General features: G+C 35.6%; 3 protein-coding genes and 1 long non-coding RNA gene across 4 annotated transcripts; 2 read left to right on the forward strand and 2 right to left on the reverse strand.

Annotated features, from left to right (window-relative positions):
• The first annotated feature begins 239 nt into the window (after nucleotides 1-239).
• Nucleotides 240-5,554, forward strand: LOC117133888. Its single transcript, XR_004457930.1, has 2 exons — nucleotides 240-3,819; nucleotides 3,909-5,554. It is a non-coding gene; the product is annotated as an uncharacterized LOC117133888 (long non-coding RNA).
• LOC103867105 (protein SCAR2) lies at nucleotides 5,334-11,207 on the reverse strand. The gene is made up of 9 exons (XM_018659159.2): nucleotides 10,790-11,207; nucleotides 10,533-10,696; nucleotides 10,160-10,283; nucleotides 9,930-10,059; nucleotides 9,609-9,670; nucleotides 6,165-9,477; nucleotides 5,995-6,081; nucleotides 5,814-5,921; nucleotides 5,334-5,647 (listed from the first exon to the last, which is right to left on the reverse strand). Exons 1-9 carry the CDS (start codon nucleotides 10,942-10,944, stop codon nucleotides 5,594-5,596), a joined length of 4,197 nt encoding a protein of 1,398 aa, XP_018514675.1. The 5' UTR covers nucleotides 10,945-11,207; the 3' UTR covers nucleotides 5,334-5,593.
• Nucleotides 11,208-11,449: 242 nt separating this feature from the next.
• On the forward strand, nucleotides 11,450-15,418 carry LOC103867106. The gene is made up of 6 exons (XM_033290923.1): nucleotides 11,450-13,028; nucleotides 13,100-13,277; nucleotides 13,370-13,598; nucleotides 13,679-13,786; nucleotides 13,857-14,126; nucleotides 14,203-15,418. The coding sequence occupies exons 1-6, from the start codon at nucleotides 12,728-12,730 to the stop codon at nucleotides 14,299-14,301; spliced, it is 1,185 nt and encodes a 394-aa protein (XP_033146814.1). The 5' UTR covers nucleotides 11,450-12,727; the 3' UTR covers nucleotides 14,302-15,418.
• A 1,233-nt stretch (nucleotides 15,419-16,651) lies between these two features.
• LOC103867107 (pentatricopeptide repeat-containing protein At2g38420, mitochondrial) lies at nucleotides 16,652-19,862 on the reverse strand. The gene is made up of 2 exons (XM_009145144.3): nucleotides 18,342-19,862; nucleotides 16,652-18,252 (listed from the first exon to the last, which is right to left on the reverse strand). Exon 2 carries the CDS (start codon nucleotides 18,163-18,165, stop codon nucleotides 16,801-16,803), a length of 1,365 nt encoding a protein of 454 aa, XP_009143392.1. The 5' UTR covers nucleotides 18,166-18,252; nucleotides 18,342-19,862; the 3' UTR covers nucleotides 16,652-16,800.
• Between the last annotated feature and the right edge of the window lie 91 nt (nucleotides 19,863-19,953).

Raw genomic sequence — 19,953 nt, forward strand, 5'->3', positions numbered from 1 at the left:
TTATTGACAATTTAATATTTAGATTTTAAACTTTGCATTGAATGCTTTTAAAATTATAAATTACTAAAAAATTTAAACATCCCACAAATTGTTTATTGTTATCATTGATTTAAAATTTTTGTTATACAGAAATACAAACGATCAAAATTAATATGAGTATAAAATATTTTTAACAGATGTCAATATTAAAAATGTAATATATATCTATGTTAATATCATTTAAACTTAATTTTATAACATATAAAATAGAAAAAGTGTTTGTCAATTTATTTAAGTATTTGTACAAATTTAATTATATATGTAATAATTACTAAATTTTTTATTATTCAATATATATTTATTATTTCATAATATGCAAAAAATATATAATACTAAAAAATAATTAATAATTAATATTTATTCCGCGCAGGGCACGGATCTTAACCTAGTATGTGGTATAATCAAATCGTGAACAAAAAGATATGGACCTAATACATAAAAGTATTGACTGTATGATTGTTAAAGAAATATAATGTAACTAACTTTTAATTGAAATTTAAAGTAAGACCAAAATATTATTAGTTAATAAAAGGGTTCAAACAACTTTTTTAAGTAGATTTATTAAAACTCATTCCCTTTTAATAGTATTGATAATGACAAATATCCTCACTTGTGTTAAAAGAGTAGTGGCAAACTGGCAATAGCAAGGTGTGGTTGAGGAAGTAATAAGAGTGTAGAAAAAAAAAGATTCTTTATTATCCATGTATTCTCTTAGATTATATTGTTTTTTTATCTGTCAATTTTTAGTGTTATTTAATCATAGTTTTTCATGATTTTATATATTTTTAATATTTTAAGTTAATTTTTGTTTTGTATTTTATATAATATTTGCTATTTTGGTTTTAAATATATTATTTTGATAACATTAATCATTATTAGCCTAATTGTTTTTGAAGTTCGTCTTATAAAAATATAAATTAATTTGTTTCAGGATAGGAATATAATTGTTTAATATTATATATATTATCTAATGTAAGTATTTAATTTATATTTTACAACATATTTTCAATGATGCTTCACCTTTAATCTTAAAATTAGTATTGTAATAATTATTTGGATTATATTTCCTATAAAAAAACAGGGAAACTGGCTATTAATATTTTAAAAAAGTAGAGAAATGAGGAGGAATCTTACCCAGCGTGAATGAGAGTTTGAGAGAAGATTCGATTGGTATTGATGTTACAGTTCTGGAGTCAAAAGTGCTCTATCAGATTCTTCCTCATTTCTCTACTTTTTTTTGCTCATTAAATGTTTTATTCTTTAGTATATAACGATGGTCCTTTAATCACTTTTTAATTATCATGACATGAAATATGACACTATTTCAAGAGATTGTCTCAACAGTTAAACGATTCCACAACAAATTGATGACAGAAAACAAGCTTTTGAGTTACTTTGGAATACTTAGTCCGGATGTTGCAACAAATTGAAGGTATGTGGTGTAATTTTCAGTTGTCCTATTTTCATATGAATTGGATACGTTGGTGTTGACTTGTTTGGCTTAAATGCTTAATGGTTTCTAAATCTTTTTTTTTTATGTTATCAGATCCATGATGTCAGCTTTACCGAGTTTCTTTTTACTTGGAGAGAAAATAGGCAAGACACTGTTCCCGAACCTCTTATCCAAGAAGAACATTTAAGTAATTTATATTACTTTTGTGATCATTGTTTACGTTTTAATATGATGATAATGGTGATCTTTACTGTTTTTTTTTTTCAGATACATGTTTGGCTATAGCCTTATTAAGAGGTCAATCTGCATTGGTTAGGATAAAGGGATCTGATAGAGCACTTTTGACTCTCGCAATGCTCCTAGTTGGTGTGGATTCTCGATATCAATCTGAATCACACGCATGGAAGAAAATTATGTAAGGAGAATGATTGTCCACCACAGGCCAAGGGGATTCGTTCAAGTTGAGCAAGATCAGTTTGAGTTATTTATTGAAAATCTACTAGTTAAAGGGCCTGTTGTAGTAGCTTTCGATGTCTTTCCAAGCTACGAGAGACAAGTAAGTGTATTGTTAATTATTCTCTTACATAGCTGTTATAAATGTTATAAAATTTATCTTGATATGTTGTGTAATAAGAATACAACTGAATTTCAGGGAATTTTTAGTCTAACAGATGTCGAGTATGAGATGCGTCTCTACCAGAGGTTTACCAAGCACTGTGTGGTTCTCTACGGAAAATGTGTAGAAGTGAAAAACCAAAAGATCAAATAATTCTGGGAGGCACTCGAATCTCGTGAGGATAAATTTGGGGATGCCAGATTCGTTTTCTTGGCTCGAGAAAAATGTCTCATCAGATAAGTGGTCGAGTTGAAGATAAACTTCTCACTCTTTCCATTTAAACTATAATATTGTGTATTAATTTCAAAATCTGAGTCTTGATGATTGTAACAAATGGAAGGTATGTGTGTAATTTTCAGTTGTCATTTTTTCAAATGAAATTTGATATATGGTGTTTAATTGTTTGGGTAAAATGTTTAAGTGGTTTCAAACTTTTTTTAATGTTATCAGATCCATAACGCCAGCTTTACATAATTTTCTTTGACATGGAGAGCAAAGAGGTAATACTATTGTTTAGATTATGTTTACCACTTTTTGTTATGATTGTTTATGTTTTAATACTTTTGTTATGATTGTTTATGTTTTAATACTATTGTTTATTATTGTTTTAATACTTTGTTGTGATTTTTTATAATTGATTATGATAGTTTATATTTTACTATTTTTGTTTATGATTGTATATGATTGTTTATGATTATTTTGATACTTTTGTTATGATTTTTTATGTTTTAATATTTTTGTTTGGTTGTTTATGATTGTTTAGGTTTGCTCTAAATATAAATATTTGTTCTGATTGTTTATGATTGTTTATTTTTAAATAGTTTTGTTATGAATGTTTATTTTTAATAATTTTGTTAGGATTTTTTATGTTTTAATATTTTTGTTATGATTGTTTATGACCAATCAAAACATTTAGATAATGTTTAATACTTTTGTTATGATTGTTTATGACCAATTATAAGATTTAGATAATGTTTTATATTTTTGTTATGATTGTTTATGTTTTAATCTGATGATGATGATTATTATATTATTTACTAGTTCTTATAGATAATTTTTGGATTATAGTTCTCGAAAAATGTCAATCTGCATTGGTCAAAATAAATGGATCTCAAAGAACACTTCTAGATGCTGATGATTTAATGGAAGAAGTCCTTGTTCAATATCAATCAAAAACTTGCGATGCAGATTGTCTAGAAGATGTTAGTTCTTTTATGGTTAGACAATATGTACGGCAAATGACCGTTCACCACATGCCACGAAGATATGATCAAGATGTTCAAAACGAGTTTGAGAAGCTAATTGAAAAACTATTAGTCAACAGACATTCTAGTAGTAGCGTCTGATGTTTTTCCAAGCTACAATGAAGAATTTTGGGACAAGTAACTGTATTTTCATAGACAAAACTATAATTATTCTCTTACATAGCTCTGATTAATGTTATATAATTTATCTTAATATCTTGTGTAGAAACAATACAAATGAATTTCAGGGAATGTTCAATCCAACAGAGGTCAAATGTCAAATGCGTGCTTATCAGAGATTTTCGAGACATTGTGTGGTTTTGTACGGGAAATGTGTACAAGTGCATGTTTCAGCGATCCGTGAATCATGGGAGGCACTTGAAAGCCGTGAGAAAGGTTTTAGAGATGAATGTTTCGTTCGATTGGTTCGGCACAAATGTCTAATCAGAAAAGTTGTGGAGTTGAAAGTAAACTTCTCACTGTTTGTTTCTATTTAAATAATAATATTGGTTTTTTAGTAGTTAATTAATGTATATATTGTTTATCTGTGTTTTAGGTATGATCAAGAAGATCTCATCAATGGCATGACATCATTCTCTATCCAAGATTTTATTATTTATCCAAGACTTCATTATCTATCGTTATTTATGTTGACTTTCTTAATTTATCTATCACTTCTTGTCTATATTGACTTTTTTAATGTATCTGTCACTTTAGTTAATTTTAATTGACTGTTAAGTAAATAATTATTCTCTTATTTTGTAGTATTTGGTCACAACAATTTGTAAGTTTTTCTTAACCAAACTACTAACGCTTTTCCCATTGGTAAAGCTTTTACAGCATCTTTCTAGAGAATTCGGAAAATATATTCCTTTGCCAATTAGAATCCGTCTCATGTATAAGTAGAGAATTCAGTTTCTAGTGATTATACTATGAACCTATTGATTTGATTCATATAGATTTGGGGAGGGGACTCACACTGTAGATCAGAAACTCATACTAATCAAGCGATTGATTCACCATTTTTCTAGTTTTATCTCGATATCAATCAGAAACTCACACTGTAGATCGTCTAGAAGATTTAAGTCATTTTGGAAAATACGTGAAGAGTTTTGATACGTGGAATTCATATACGAACAACACTTGTTGTTGAGAGTTTTGATGAGAGCAGATGTTAAACTATCATCTTTTGGTGTTAAGTAGAGGTTGTTTATGTGATGAGATAGTTGGTGAAGGTCACACACACAAGTTTCATTGTTTTGTTAAGAGCTACAAAGATGAATGTATCATGAAGTTAAGAGATGTTGGTTTACACTTATATTGTTCTACGGATCAGTGTCCCGACCTCCAGATTTCAAGCTACCACTTCCTTGGACACAACACCACGAATTGGAGCAGCTAAGTACTTATCCCATGGGTAACTTCAACTGGAAGATTGAGCAAGTTGCATATGTTTCTTGGACTTTGAACAATATTATGGTTGCAGAGAAGAGGAAAACAACATCACATGGCGGTTTGAATTACATTGAAGGTTACTGACACAGCTAGGACATCCACCGAAGGGACATTTCATCTTGTAAGCTTGTGCTTGTTGTTTCCACTCTGATGCATTGGACGAAATTCATGAGCTGATGGTGAAACAGAACTTGCCTCAAGTCTAAATGTTAGTCTATCCTTTTGATACATCTTTTTCAAAGGCTGTTTGCCTTGCCATTATGGTTGGATATGAAATAACTAAAATTGAATATTTTTAATTTTATCCTGTTTGGTTTTTTTGTAATATAATCAAATTAGGTTCGGTTCTGAGTTTATATAAAAGAATACTTGGTTCAATTTCAGCTTAATTCGATTTGGTTTGAGATTACTTTTGGAGTAACCAAATATTGTGTTGGAGAACCACAAATACAAAAGGACACAAACTATTTAGAGAAAACATTCCATTTCCATATCCAACAAAAATAATCTCATGAAAGAAAAAGAATGATTAGAAAAACCACGAACATACGTAAAAGTAATACAAATTCCGGAGTTTACTTACAACATGCACACACACACCTATAAGTAAAAATAGTATACAGTACATATGATAACATATATTTAAGCAATGACAGTACATATTTGATGTTTGTCTGACATATAAATTGTATAACCTACCTGACTCAGAGCGCTGCTTGGTGCACTCATCATCAAACAAGAACCAACACGACAGAAGAAGTTAATTATGTACCCAGCGACCATGACTCAAGAATCACTCCAACTATCTGAATCTTCATCCTCATCGCTTCCAGCCATTGCCTGCACCAGTGTGTATCCAACGATCATTACGTGTTTTCAGATGTGTAAGCCATTGAGAAAAACAAGTTGATATTGTATTTGGTCGAAACGCTTTGACATGAGGCCTTTAGAATTATGAAGGGCCACAAAGAGTAAAAATAAGGAGATTGAAAGAGAGACGACGGACCTGGCGTATTGTGTTTGCTTTTTCTAAGATTGCAGCTACCCTTAGGTTCGTTTTAGGACCAGTTTGAATGCTTGGACGTGTCGCTACAGCAGGCTTCAGACTAACGGACTGCATAAACAAACCAAGGTCATACAACTCCTGATCAAATTTTTCTGTGCAAGGTAAGAAGAATGTGAGTTACCTTGTTTCTTATTTGTGCAAGCAATGAATCTTTGTCATCTTGCTTTGATTTGATTGGTGGTTGGACCCTCTCAGAGACTTTCTTCAGCTGGCAAATCATTAGAACAAGGGATTTAGAGAAACATTTCTTTTAGCAAGAGTATGGTATTGGAGATGAGATGTAACTGTTACCGTGCGTCTGTCATGAGCTGCAACGGCATCGACAAGCGGACTTCTTGGACGGGGAAGTTTAACCATAGGGACCTCTTCTAGTTTATCTGTGTCCAATGTAGGTGCAACAGTGAATGCGTTGACAGGCCACATAGCATCTCCCACTGAAGCAGGAGTTATCTTCTGAACCGAAGAGTTTGATGGTTCTGCTATTTCTGCACTTGAAGCATCAGGATCGGAATGACCATTATCTTCCACCTTTGCTGACTGAGGTGGTGTCAACGCTTCGGTTTCAGGACAATCTTTCTGACCTCTTGAGGTTTCTGAAACCTGCACATCTGTGTCGTCTTCGAAATCTTCGTTTTTAGCTGAAGGCTCCTGAGGCAGCTGCAATGACGACTCTTGTGAATAAACGAGCTCCTGGTTCTGAGAAGTATGGTCAGCCAAAAGATTGTTCTCTTCAGAACCAACATCCTCTATACTCCCGTGGTTAGGAATTGCAAGGAGCTCAATAGAAGGATCCGCTGACTGAGTTCTCTGGGAGCCGAAACTGTCGTACTGACTATTCAAATCAGTGGCAACGGATGGGAACTGAATGGATGAATGCAACGGCTTTTCTGATTCACTGGTCATAGACTCTCCAGGAAGTTGTTCTGATTTCTCCCTTCCTAGAGATTCTGACAGCTCTGGTGTTGACCACATTTGAACATTCAAGCTGGATCCAGAGGGTGGTGCGGCTGACGGAGCAGAACTACTGGTTTCGCCTAATTCTCCCATGAAGTTAGGAAGAAAAGATTGTGGAGCCTTTCCAATACGCCATTGCATAGGAGGAAGGGGTGGGAGCGGTGGCATGTCCTCCTGATTAGGTGTAGTGGTCTCAGGGATCAGACCAAAGCTAGGGAAAATAGGATCCAGATTCAACTCTTGCTTAGGATTGTTCCATTCTATGCCTGCTGATTGTGGTACAAACTCTAAGCCCCTGGAAACACTTGACAGCTTCAACTCCTCATCTTCTAATGCATGGCTTACACAAGGCGTTTGCACTTTAACCGACGGCTCGGTAGTCAAACTCTCTGTAAGGTTCATATTATTCGCTGGCAAAGAGTCTATGCCATTTTCATCAGGAATGCTCTCACAAGGAGATTTGGTTTCTCTGTCTCTGTTACTTTGATCAAGAGATATCATGGGACTTACAGATTCACTACCTGCCAGGTCATTATTGTCTAGGGAAGTACCCAGACCTTCTGAAGACGCTTCCAGTGGGCTTTCCTGCACTGTTTTTTCTAACGCTGAATTATTCTTCGCTGGTAATATCCCGTTAGACTCCACAGCTGTATCATGGCAGCTGTCTGTAGCTTCAGATGACGACTTAGAAGTATTGGTCGATCTCCAAGGCAGAGAACCTTTCATACTAGTGGATGACAGGCTAACAGCATGATCTTCATCATCACTGGAAATGTCAGCGTGATTATCTGATACAGCAAGGTCTTCCTTCGGGACAATGTCTGTGGATATGTTGTCCAGCCCAGGAAGGTCATGAACGCCTTCATCATGGATGTGACTGGAATGAAATTCAGCAGGTATATCAGAGATCTGTTCATCGAATCTGCTACAACTAGGTGAAGCATATCCCATCGATTTCTCTCCTCCTGAGTTAAAAGCAGAAGTCAGCATACTATCAAGTTCAGTAGGCGCGGACATTCCATTCTCCAGTGTGTCTTCATGGGACTCTGAAACAGAGACCTCAGCAGTGGTACCAAAGGCACATGACTGTTCATTGTCAACATCAGCGCTTCGAGAATCAACGCCAGAAACTGCATTAGCCACTGTAACGGAAGGGGTTTCATCATCAAGAGTATCTTCAAAGAGACTTTCGTCTATCGTACCAGGAAGACAAACTTTGGAGGCAAAATCAGGTGAAACTTCCATCTCCATCCCAGCTGAGAAAGGTAACACTTCTCCTGTTCGGCTACTACCATCACAGCTTTCAGTATCGTTGCCTGAGTTTGCTGCAACTGGAGAGTTTGTCTCAACATCATTATCAGCGACAGGTAACTGTTCACCTGTTTGACTATCAACAAACACTGGAGGACCAGGGACTGAGTTTGCTACATTTGAAGAATAATCAACCATGCAATTCTTCTGAACGGCCGTATCGTATTTGCTTCCTTCAGAAGTTGAACTAACTGACGAAGTTTCAGAAGGAAAGTTAGAGTTTTTAACATCAAAAGACGCACCAGATCTTGAATCGACTGGATCCACCTCGCTTCCATCATTGCCCCCCTTAACCGGATTAATTCTAGCAAGTTCTACAGACGTTTCAACGACTTCTGGTGCTAAAGATTGAACAGTCAGTGAACATGATTCAGCATTCTGAGAGACTGACCTTGGACTTGAACATGAATCATTGGAAATAAATGATGCCTGGCCGTCTGCATTGCTGCTACTAACTGATTCCTGAACATTAGAATCATGAGAAACTTTGTTGGCTTCAGGAGTTGCGGTAGACGAGGGACCAACCAGCTCACTTTTAACACTAGAAGTAGAAGGTAAACGTCCAGAAAATTTCTCTCCGTCAGACTGATCATCAATGGATACGCTTGCAGTGTCCGAGTAAGAAAAACTAGTGCTCCGTTTCCCAAACGAGCCTTGCCCATTTTCTGATACTGGTGTGTTTCCAACTGAATGAAGAAATGAAAATTGAGGTGGGTTTTCCCTCTTTTCATCCACATCAGAATATGTATGATGATTCCCATCATTCAACGCATCTGATCTATGCTTAAGTCTACTATACTCATCATCTGTTTCTGTTTCTGACTCCATGGTGGCTGGTGCATCAACATAATTGTCAGCCTCGCTGGTTAAATCTTCAGAATAACTCCTGTGTTGAAGAAATCCTTGCTTTCCATTCAAATTGGTCTGTGAATCCTTTGTTAAAGTCGTACCAGGGAACCCGTTGTGAGTAGATTCAGGCACAGTCTCTATGTCCTTTTCAATAAAACCCGCATTTTCCTGCTGATTTGGCAATGAAACATCTATTCTGGTTCCACCGTGAGACTTCTCCGGAGCATCCACCATACTGATTTCAGGTATATCGGTTACTACGTCTTTGGCACTATCTATATTCCATGTCAACAATTCGGGCTGGTTCAGGGAAATATTTTCATAACCTGCTTCATTGTTGACAGATGTCTGCACAAATCTCCCCATGTAGCTTTCCCCTGATTTTGAAATAAGGGAATAGCCATCCAGCTTTCTAGTTTTCAGCTTCACAACTCGCGCTGGATCTGAATGAATAGCCTCTAAATGCTCCTCCCTAAATAATTCATGCAATCTGTGCCAGATAAATGATTTGAAGCAACCATCGTCAGTCACTAGTTAATTGGAATATAGCAACTTTAGGAAACTATATATAAAGCACAAGTGAAATGACAAATATACAACACAAAAGTAGATATTACTCACTTGGCATGTGATGTCAGTGCATTTTCGGGTGTTCCTCCATTCCTCCAGTGAGATGCTCTTCTCTGCATGAGATTAGAAGAAAAACTATGACAATCTGAGAACTACACGGAGGAAGATAATATTACACATTTAAAACACCAAGACCATGAGAATCGTCCTAGGACCTGTCTAACTTCAATGCTACGTTTAAACAAAAACATAGAAGAACAAATTCAACTTTTTAAAGCAAATCGACCATGTTACGAACACAAAAACAAAACCAAGAAGGATCACACTGAAACGCACAAGCTACAGCCTCCCTTTTGTGGAAGTACTACATACCTTTGCTTTCAGTGATTTCTTCTCTCTCTGAATATCATCCCACGACGCCTCATATGAAGATGTTTCGTGCCTAACAAATGATGGATCGGTGTAGCGTTTCAAGCATGCCCCAGCTCCCGAAATATCAAACCTAATCAAAACCCAAACAAGAGATGTCGTTACATCACCCCCATCTCTCACAAAACAACCAGAGAAACAAGATTTAAAAAAAAAAAAAAAAAAAATCATACTTGTCCAGAAGAAATAGCCGTGGGGGACCCCGAGATTCCTCATACGAATCCATAACACATCGGGGTAAGTCACCACGCGTAACCACACTCTGCTCCATTTGTAGATTCGAATGCCACTCCACACCTGAAACAGAGTTACAAAGCTCGCTTGAAGTAATCCAAAAGCATATAGCTGACAAGAATCAAGATCATAAAGGATCGATAGAGGATTGAGCTCTTATTGATCTTATCTGTGAAATGAGTCAAAACGTAGCTAGTCTTATACATAATGAGCTTGTTCTTGGTTTACTAACCAGAAGCTAAACCAAACTAAACCAACACTGATTACACGGTTAACTACACTAGAACCAATCAAGCTTATGATCGATCTGACCTTTATTGGAAAAGAAGGGTGAATGATCGGTCTGGCAGAGCAACGCCTTCTCAACGAACGGTAACTCAGATTCGAGCTGTTGAACACGAGCCATAAGACCGTGGCTTCTAGAAGCTGTAGCCATCACTTCTTCGTGCAAGTCATGGAACATCTCAGCAGCAAACCTATAAGTCAATTCCCGATCAGATTCGTCGAAACTAATTTCCAATTCGACGCGATTCGAGCTCAATTACGCTAAATCCACAAAAAAAACTTACTCGGCGAGGTCACCGAGTTGACGCAATAAGCCGACGAGACCAGCCATGGCGACGCCTTCGAGGAGAGCCTCGGGGTCATCCTTATCGGCGGATTGGTACAGATCCGGATCTGCTAATCCGTACTCGTTACGAGACTGGTACCTCGTCAACGGCATTGGTGATTGTTTGATCAGCTCGAGAGGATGATGAGTTCGCTCGTTAGGTGGAAAGAAGTTTTAAATCGAGGTAGCTACTAGTTATCTGTCTCTCTCTCCATTGAATTAATGCCCGGCCACGTTGAGACGGTTAACCAATTTCGTGAACCGGAACGGATTTGCTGTGTGTGGATTCGATTCGAGCGGCGGGTGTTAAGACGGAGGAGAGAGAGAGAGAGAGAGAGAGAGAGAGAGAGAGAGAGTATGGAGACAATATTGGACCGTGAAAGGAGGAAGGATTTTACAAAACAAATTGAAAAAATATTTTATTTTATTATAGTTTGACAATTTCGCACTTTTTTTTCTTTTGTAAACTGCATTCAGAATTTCGCACATTTGCATGCTTTTTTTCTTTCTGTAAAAACATTTTTAAACTACAGTTTACGTTTTAAACCTAAAAATCACTGAAGGTGTTTTAGTCATATAGTGAAATGTTAATTTATGTATGGTTTTTTCCACTGAATCGTATTTCTCTACTTTTGAAATTGGATTGTGTGAATTAATATATACACATCGTTCTTTTTTACCAGAAATAAAAATAAGGGGGGGGGGGGGGGGGGGGGGGGGGGGGGTGTATACCAAAATTTTAGTGTAAAATAAATCTGAAATTTTGAATGTAATTTTTTATTCTTTTGATGTTTAAAATAAGATATTTGCTAGTAGACCGTTTTGCCGACCAACCCCATTTGGAAATGACTTGGCTATGTTTACACACCTTTTGTTAAAATTATAAACAGTTGTAACTTGTATTGTTATTTTGGTTGACGTTACACTGGTGTTCAAAAAAAAAAAAGGTTGACGTTCCACTTACATCTATATATTTATATTTTCCAGAATATAACAGTTGAAATGCTCAATGCAACTCACGCTATGTATCGCTTCAGCATATAAACATACCAAATCGAAAACATCAAATCTTATGGATAGTCTGTTTTTAACCACAGCTGCAAAATAACGTTATCATTTGAATATTTGCATGCGACTCCGAAGTCATTCATCTTACATTTTAACTAATGTTAAACAAAGGAAAAATAGTTGACAAAACTATGTTAATTATACTGACCTTTAGAATGTTTGAAAACTATACGTACGGATCTTTATACCAAACACAACTTAATTACGTTTTGAAAGAAACGATGCGTCAATTCAAAGATAAGAAAAAGGATTTAAGTCCCAAGAGACTCTAAGAGTCCGCTGTTATCTGCATGCAGGAAGATCAGAAGACGATACACCTTTTCCATCCTCATCTCAAATCTATTTCGTTTATACTTCCTTGGCTCCTTTCGATATATTTTGTAATCACTAAAAAACCTCTGCAGTCGCTTTCTGTAGTTTCCCTAAGAGCATCTCCAAAGGCACTCTATTTTTTCCTCTATAATTTACACTAAAATAGAGTAACTCTATTATAGAGTTAAATTTGCTCCAATGGTTCACTCTATAATAGAGTTACTCTATAATAGAGTGAAATATAGAGTAATCCTATTTTTTTACTCCAAATATAGAGTGAAAAAACAAAAATACTCTATATTTCACTCTATTATAGAGTAACTCTATTATAGAGTGAACCATTGGAGCAAATTCAACTCTATAATAGAGTTACTCTATTTTAGAGTGAAATATAGAGGAAATTATAGAGTGTGATTGGAGATGGTCTAAGGTATTGATTTATCTTTAAGCTTATTTCATTGTTCTTGAAACCGTATCTTTTACTTCTTATTTTGTTGTTGACTTTCAGGTTTTAGACATGTCTTATGTTCCTCCACATAAGCGAAACTCGAAGGATCCAGTTCAACCTTCCCCTTTTCCTGATTCTCCTCTTCTTACAAAATTCAGAAGAAACATTGATGACCTCAAAAGTACCTATTTTCAAGGAAATGGAATTGTATATTCAGGAAAATACTTCACCAAATGGTTTCTTGTTAGTTCAAATGGAATTGAGGACGAGGTTCCTCCGTCTGTTAATCTTGTGCCCCTTTCCTCGGATTCTTCTGACTGCATAAATGGATTGAAGGCTTTGGAACTGATGAACAACCACTTCCACAAAGGTTATGTGTTTTGAAATGAACAACAGTAGTGAGTCTTTTTAGCTTAGTTTTTATTTGTTTATATTTGTTAGATATGATCACTGAAGAGAGCGAAGAAGAAATAACTAGGTGGCTCTTAGTAGCAGAGAAGGTTGCTGATGATCTTGTGTTTGCATATGACCAAGCTAATAAGAGAAAGGAGGATCATGAAATTTCAGATAATGCTAAACTGAGACTGGTTGCTAGGTTCGGAAAAATAGTCTTTTATGGGTAAGCATTTTAAAATTTTAGTCTTATATATATGTGTGTTTTCAAAACCTCGTTTTCCCTTGTTTTATAATAACATATAATTAATGAACTAGGCGCAAAGCTGGTCTTGTGGTTGATTATTCCCTAAAGAACTCGAGAAGGATATTCTCTACAGATGTTCCAACCTCTTTCATACAAAACATCAAGTCTAAGGCTATACCAAGCCATGAGTTCTGTATAGACGGAGAAAAGCAAAAATACATTGTGAAGATTAATGGTCCCAATGGAATCATCAACTGTAAATGTACTGTGAAGGAAGATGGATGTCTCACTATGTACAAGGCAAGTCTTTTAGAAATATTGTTATGAGGACTTATGATACATCTCATCATCTTATATAAATCATTTTTTCTTTTGCGCAGGCCGAGCTTCATCCTGTAAGGCATTTGACTATTGATGTGTCTTGCATTGATAAGAATCTTGATATGAGGCTTATGCTCGCTGGCAAAAGAAAAATAAAGACTCTCACGGTTAGTTAATTTTGATATATGTATATGCCTCTCTTGTGCTTAGTTTAAGTACCATTTATATGATGGACAGGAGAAAGAGATAAGTAACATTCAAGGACTACTTGGTTCAGCAGTTGTTGATCTGAATGTGAAAGGCAGATTAAGGTGGCCACTTGGTAAAACATCATCCGAAGGTGGTTACAAAATATTTGAAGTTTGTCACGCTAGAGTTACTATCTACAAAAAGCATACTCTTGGGCTTAAGGTTAGAGAGACTAATAGATTTAATGAGAGGTATGCAACAGCGGAAATGGAGAAGGGGGTTACTCTTATACTTAAAGAGATGAACACTAAACTACAGGTAAAATTATTTTGCTTCTGCATAAAATATATTGGAGGCAAGGCTTATATTAATTATTATACTTGTGGGTCTGCAGGAACAGAACATTGAGAGGGTTTGTGTTTTGGAAATGCTCCGAGATGCTCTTGGAACTATATGGGACTTCTTGTGTTGCGATGCCAATCTTATGCAATAAAGAACCATATGTTTTTGCTGGTGCTACGTTGGGTTTCTCTTTTACATTCTGGTGTGTTTTGGTACTTTAAAATTCATGAGTTTTTTTTGTTTGGTTATGAAGATTAAACTTGTGTTTTATTCAAAGTAGAACACAACACATTAGCTGTGATGTTTTACATAATCTGTGTTTTGTATGCATGTCAATCTGTCTAGGTTGGCTTGTCCCACTCTGAAGCTCACATGTATTATAGTCTGGTCCAGCCTGGCATTATTTATTTGGTATACTATGTTTGTTAGTTCGGTGTGTGAGGCTCACATGCTTCTCATGATTTAGGTTTTAAACATTCATTGATCAATGTCAATCTAGACTTTAAATGGTTGCATCAGCTGAGACGGTCTAAAACCATTTGCGGTTAAATAGTTTTGATTTTGAGTAAGACAAATAAACAATGCAACTATGATGGACATCAAAACCAAACATAATTTCTATTAAATCTTTGAAGAAACCAATACATACATTTGAAGATTTTTCTTCTGCTTAGAACATAAAGTCTGATCACTTCTATCAAATTCTAGCTACCATCCACAAGACCAAATACTCTCCTTATACTGGCGAATGGTGAGGAAAGTATTTGCACAGGACGGTGCCACTTTTGTACAGTACATGTATCGAGACAGGTTAGTCTAATACCTATGCAAACATTATTAAAAAACTATCTATGGCATTTGTGTTCTAACTACTGGCTTCTACAGGGGAGTGAGAAGGGTTAGTCACTGAAGAGTAAGAAGATTTATGGAGAATATTAAGAACACTTTATCTTTTTTAGAAAAACTATGGTTTGTGATTTGCTATTGTTGCTCTTGTTTTACAGTCATTTTTAAAAGGACGTACATTTCTACTTTTTTTTGTTGTTTGAGTGATTCCTCGTTTTCTGTCGCTGTCAGTTTGAGTGAATCATGTTTAACAAATGGAAAAAAAAACAGACTCAGCAACGAACGAGATAAATAAGGCTTGTAACAAACAAACAAAATGAGTCAAATGATTAACCACCAAAACTCAACTCACATATGTAAAGCTAAAGTTTTTTATATACGATGAACATGAAATTGTTTAGATATACTCATAAAGGGGAAACCTCTCAACCAAATTCAACACCAAATATTAGAATTTCGAAGAGAATGAATGATGAAACTATATCATATAGCATACATCTGAGAGAAACTGGGTATTTTTCTTGTGGCGAACACATACAAAACGAACATATAAAGCTAAAGTTGAAGACACATGGAATGATAATTACAGCTGACAGTAATAGAAAACAGATCAGAAGAACTTTTCTTTATGTTTTTCTTTTCTGTTGTTTGCGTGATTCCTCGCTGTCGTTTTGATTGAACCCTGTTTAACAAACGGAATAAAAAGACTCAGAACCGATCGAGATAAAACACATGGAATGTTATTATGGGCAATAATAATGAAATTCGGATTAAAGCAGTATCACATTCAGACAGCAACAGTAATAAAAACAGATCGAAAAAACTTATCTTTCTGATTTTTTTTTTCTGTAGTTTGCGTGATTCATGGTTTTCAGTCGTTTGCGTGAACCCTGTTTTACAAAAAGGAAAGAACAAAGACCCAAAAATCTATACTAAAAAGGCTTGTCACTTAAAGCCAAGAAGACGCATGGAATGAATAATCAAACTCGGATTAAATCAGTTTCACATTCAGACAGTGACATCACATTCAAACAGCAACAGTAATAGAAAACAGATCGAAAGAACTTATCTTTCTGTTTTTTTTTTCCTATAACTTGCGTGATTCCTCGTTTGCGTGAATCATGTGTTTCAAAAAATCTAAAATACTTATCTTTTTGAATGTGATGTCACTGTCTGAATGTGAAACTGCTTTAATCCGAGTTTGATTATTCATTCCACAAGTCTTGCCAACAAATTAATCTCCTTTCTAACAAATTCTAAATATCATCCGAGTTTATGAATGTGAAACTGCTTTAAACCGAGTTTTTAACTGCTTTAATCCGAGTTTCTGAATGTGAAACTGCTTTAATACGAGTTTTTTTAACTGCTTTAACTGCTTTAATCCGAGTTTCTGAATGTGAAACTGCTTTAATACGAGTTTTTTAACTGCTTTAACTGCTTTAATCCGAGTTTCTGAATGTGAAACTGCTTTAATACGAGTTTTTTAACTGTTTTAACTGCTTTAATCCGAGTTTCTGAATGTGAAACTGCTTTAATCGAGTTTCTGGAGGTAAATCAAACTGCTTTACCAAAAAATTAATCTCCTTTCTAACAAATTCTAAATATCATCCAAGTTTCGGAATGTGAAACTGCTTTAATCCGAGTTTTTTCAATTCTGTTTAAAGAACTTATCTTTCTGTTTTATTACTTCCAAAAGTCTTGCCAAAAAATTAATCTCCTTTCTAACAAATTCTAACTATCATCCACAAGACCAAATACATTAAAAAAATTGCAGGTATAATAGAGTTGGTCAAACCAAGCCTCTTTAAACCAGGTGAGCTAAAAGTTCCAGTGCTTTATCCATCAAACCTTTATCACACAACCTACAAATAACTTCCTCTGTTCTCGATCTCTTAACAACCAAGTTCCTGCTAAAAGCTTCCTCCAATAAACCCTGAGCATAACCAACATCGTCTACTTCAACAAACCCACCAATCATAATATCATACGTGTGACTGTTCCTATCAACCCCATCCCTCTCCATCTCTTCCCAAACACTCTTCGCTCGACTCATATCCCCACCCTTAACCAACCCCTTTATCAATATATTATACGTAACCACATTAGCCTCACAACCTAGCTTCTCCATACAAGCCATCATCTTAACCGCGCCGTCGATATCATTCCGCTTGCATAAACCATTGATATACACATTGTAAGTATAAACATCAGGAGCCAAACCCAACAAGAGCAGCTCATCAAACAACTTGTCTGCTCTCGAGTAATCCTCATCCGCGATAACTCCTTGCAATATAATCGTGTAGCAAACGAGATCAGGCTCTATTCGATCACATTTCATCTGGTTCAGCACGCTCACAACCTCTTTCCCTCTTCCTCCTTCGACCAAGAACTTTAATACCACCGTGTAATCACGCAAATCCGGCGAAAACCGAATCTTTCTCAGCTCTTCGACATATCCAATGACGTCGAAACATTTAGAGTCCTTGTGTTTACAAACAGAACTCAACAGCTTAGAGTATAAACTCGGATCAACGATATAGCTTTCGTCACTCATGTACTTCACTAACTCACCAGCACAATCCACCTCACCGATCTTACACAAAGCATCAACCAATATCTCGAAAGTAGACTCCTCTAACCTCACACCCATTCCACTAGCTTTCACCAAAACCTCGGGAACCATCACAAGACTCTCTCTACTTCTAACGAGAACCGAGAGGAGAGCGTTTAGCGTGTAAGCAGAAGGCACGCACCTGAACTTGGGGATCTTGAAGAAGACTTCGATCGCTTCTTGGATCTTTCCGGAGAGCCCGTAAGCAAAGATGACGTCTTTGAATAAGTGTTCGGGCGTTTCGAACTTCTCGGAGGTTTCGAGGTGGTTGAGAACAGAGGCGATGCTCTCGAGGTTTGAGGATTTGGCTAGGGTTCTGACGACGAGTCTGTAAGCTTGTGGGGTGGGTTTGCAGTTGTGGATGTGGAATGAGTTTGTGAGTGTTTGTATAACGGAACCGTTTGAGGTTGGATTTGAGACGAGAGTGGTTCTTAGTTGTTCCATTGCGTGTTTGTGCTTGAGAGTTTCGTTCCATTTCGTTTGGAAGGAGGAGTGAGGGATCTTTCGGTACTTTCGAAGGAAGTTTGACATTCGATGCCATGATGATGATCTTGTCATGGTGTGGATGAGTTCGAGGGTCGGCGTCGATTAGGATGTTCAGACCGGAACTCTGGAAGCTATGGAAGACATGTCGTTTCAGTCAAACTGTTAAACTATGGAAAATTTGCAACATTAGCCATCAATGTTTTTATAATTAAGAAATAGACTAATCAAAATAAAATTGCAACAATAACCTTAAACTTCGCTAAGTAGCTATCTTTTGGCTCCTCCACATTGACATTTACTACCAAACTCTCTCTCTCAGCTTCATCTTTTTCTCATTCTAAAATCTCTAAACATTTGCAAAATTGCCGGAGTAGTTAAACCCGTTGCGTAAGAATCCACTTTTATTTTGAGGATCAAAAACAATTTTATTTTAAAGTAATTTAAAAATCTACATTTTATTCACATTATTTCTTAAAATTTTAGAAATTTAATATTGATATTTCAATTCGTTATGTACTTATGTCCAATATCTACTATATTTTTTTTGTCCAATATCCACTATGCTTTTAGAGTTGAGGAAAGACAAATGTATTTGTAACGTCAGCTCCTACAGCCAGCTTCCACTTTTACATATACGTGATCGAACTCGTGTGATATATTGTTTACTCATTTGGACACTGCGTGGCTTAGCAGATACTGCGTAAACTCACAATAGGTTTCTTTAGATATTATTCTACGCAAGCTTGATCCACATCTCCGCGTCCTCTTCTCATTACTCATGATTTTCTTGAGCGTTGTTTCAACAGTTTCAAACACTTTATCTGACAAGTACCCAGCTTCAGTTCAGCCACTTTACTCGATACAGCCGTTAGATTGTCCTTTTCTCAAGTATCGGAACAACCGTTGAACCATCTTTTTATCATCGCATAATCTCTCTTTTTTCTCTCGACCATCCTTCCAATTTCCTCGACCAATATCTCTATCTAACACCATATTTGACTTAATAGCTCCCTTGAGCTGACTCTGGTCACTTGGATCACACATTTCAACCATCTCGGCCACGAAGTCAAATGTTCTGGATACATTTCCACCGTCTATTTATAAATTTCTTTTAGCAGTTTGTTAGTGTTTTTTTAATCCCATATCTCACCTCGGTCATTTCATTTCTATTTCATACCTCGACAATTTTTTTCGGATGACAAAATATTAATGATAATTATAAAATGATTTTACATAAGATATAATTGTATTTAGAGATGATATTCTCCAAATATAGTATTTGAATATTAAAATTTATAATTTTATAATTTTTCTATTTACAACAGTCCGGTGATTTTTAATTTTGGAAAACTTTAACAAAAAAGCAAATATATATGCTATTCTGAGCATATACCTACTTTTAATCTATTAACTTTTTAAAAAGAATTGTAACTTTTCCTTTCTCTTTAATTATGATGCATATTTATTTCTACAATTGCTCATGAAAGAAAAAAACAGACTTGGATAACCAGTGGAATACACACGTCTTTTTTAACTTTGATTGGAATACATTTCCAAATTATAAAATTCATTTTGATGTATAATTTTAAAATAATAATAACTTCCTTTTCATCTTTATCTAAGTGGCACCGATCAAAATATGTACGTGTCGTCAACATCTAAATAATTTGTATCCCCCAATTTTTATTATATACTTCTAAAAACTTTATATATACACTTTGCTTGCCTGGGTTTCAACACGTAACCGTATAAATAATTAACCATATAAATAAATAAATATATCAGATCACATTACAACAATGAACAACATATAAAAAGGCGACGTAATGACACAGAAAAACAGCATTAAAAGCCGCATTA

This window comes from Brassica rapa, chromosome A05, assembly GCF_000309985.2.
Source record: "Brassica rapa cultivar Chiifu-401-42 chromosome A05, CAAS_Brap_v3.01, whole genome shotgun sequence".
Classification (NCBI taxonomy): Eukaryota; Viridiplantae; Streptophyta; class Magnoliopsida; order Brassicales; family Brassicaceae; genus Brassica; species Brassica rapa.

Excerpts from the sequence above, each read along its gene's own strand:
- LOC103867105 (XM_018659159.2), bottom strand. The coding sequence starts at position 10,944 with ATGCCGTTGACGAGGTACCAGTCTCGTAACGAGTACGGATTAGCAGAT. Across the intron at positions 10,060-10,159 it reads CGGCTATTTCTTCTGGACAA|GTTTGATATTTCGGGAGCTG; the intron begins GTATGATTTTTT and ends GGTTTTGATTAG. Across the intron at positions 5,922-5,994 it reads TTGCACAAATAAGAAACAAG|TCCGTTAGTCTGAAGCCTGC; the intron begins GTAACTCACATT and ends TTGTTTATGCAG.
- LOC103867106 (XM_033290923.1), top strand. The coding sequence starts at position 12,728 with ATGTCTTATGTTCCTCCACATAAGCGAAACTCGAAGGATCCAGTTCAA. Across the intron at positions 13,278-13,369 it reads GGAAAAATAGTCTTTTATGG|GCGCAAAGCTGGTCTTGTGG; the intron begins GTAAGCATTTTA and ends TTAATGAACTAG. Across the intron at positions 13,787-13,856 it reads GAAAAATAAAGACTCTCACG|GAGAAAGAGATAAGTAACAT; the intron begins GTTAGTTAATTT and ends TATGATGGACAG.
- LOC103867107 (XM_009145144.3), bottom strand. The coding sequence starts at position 18,165 with ATGACAAGATCATCATCATGGCATCGAATGTCAAACTTCCTTCGAAAG.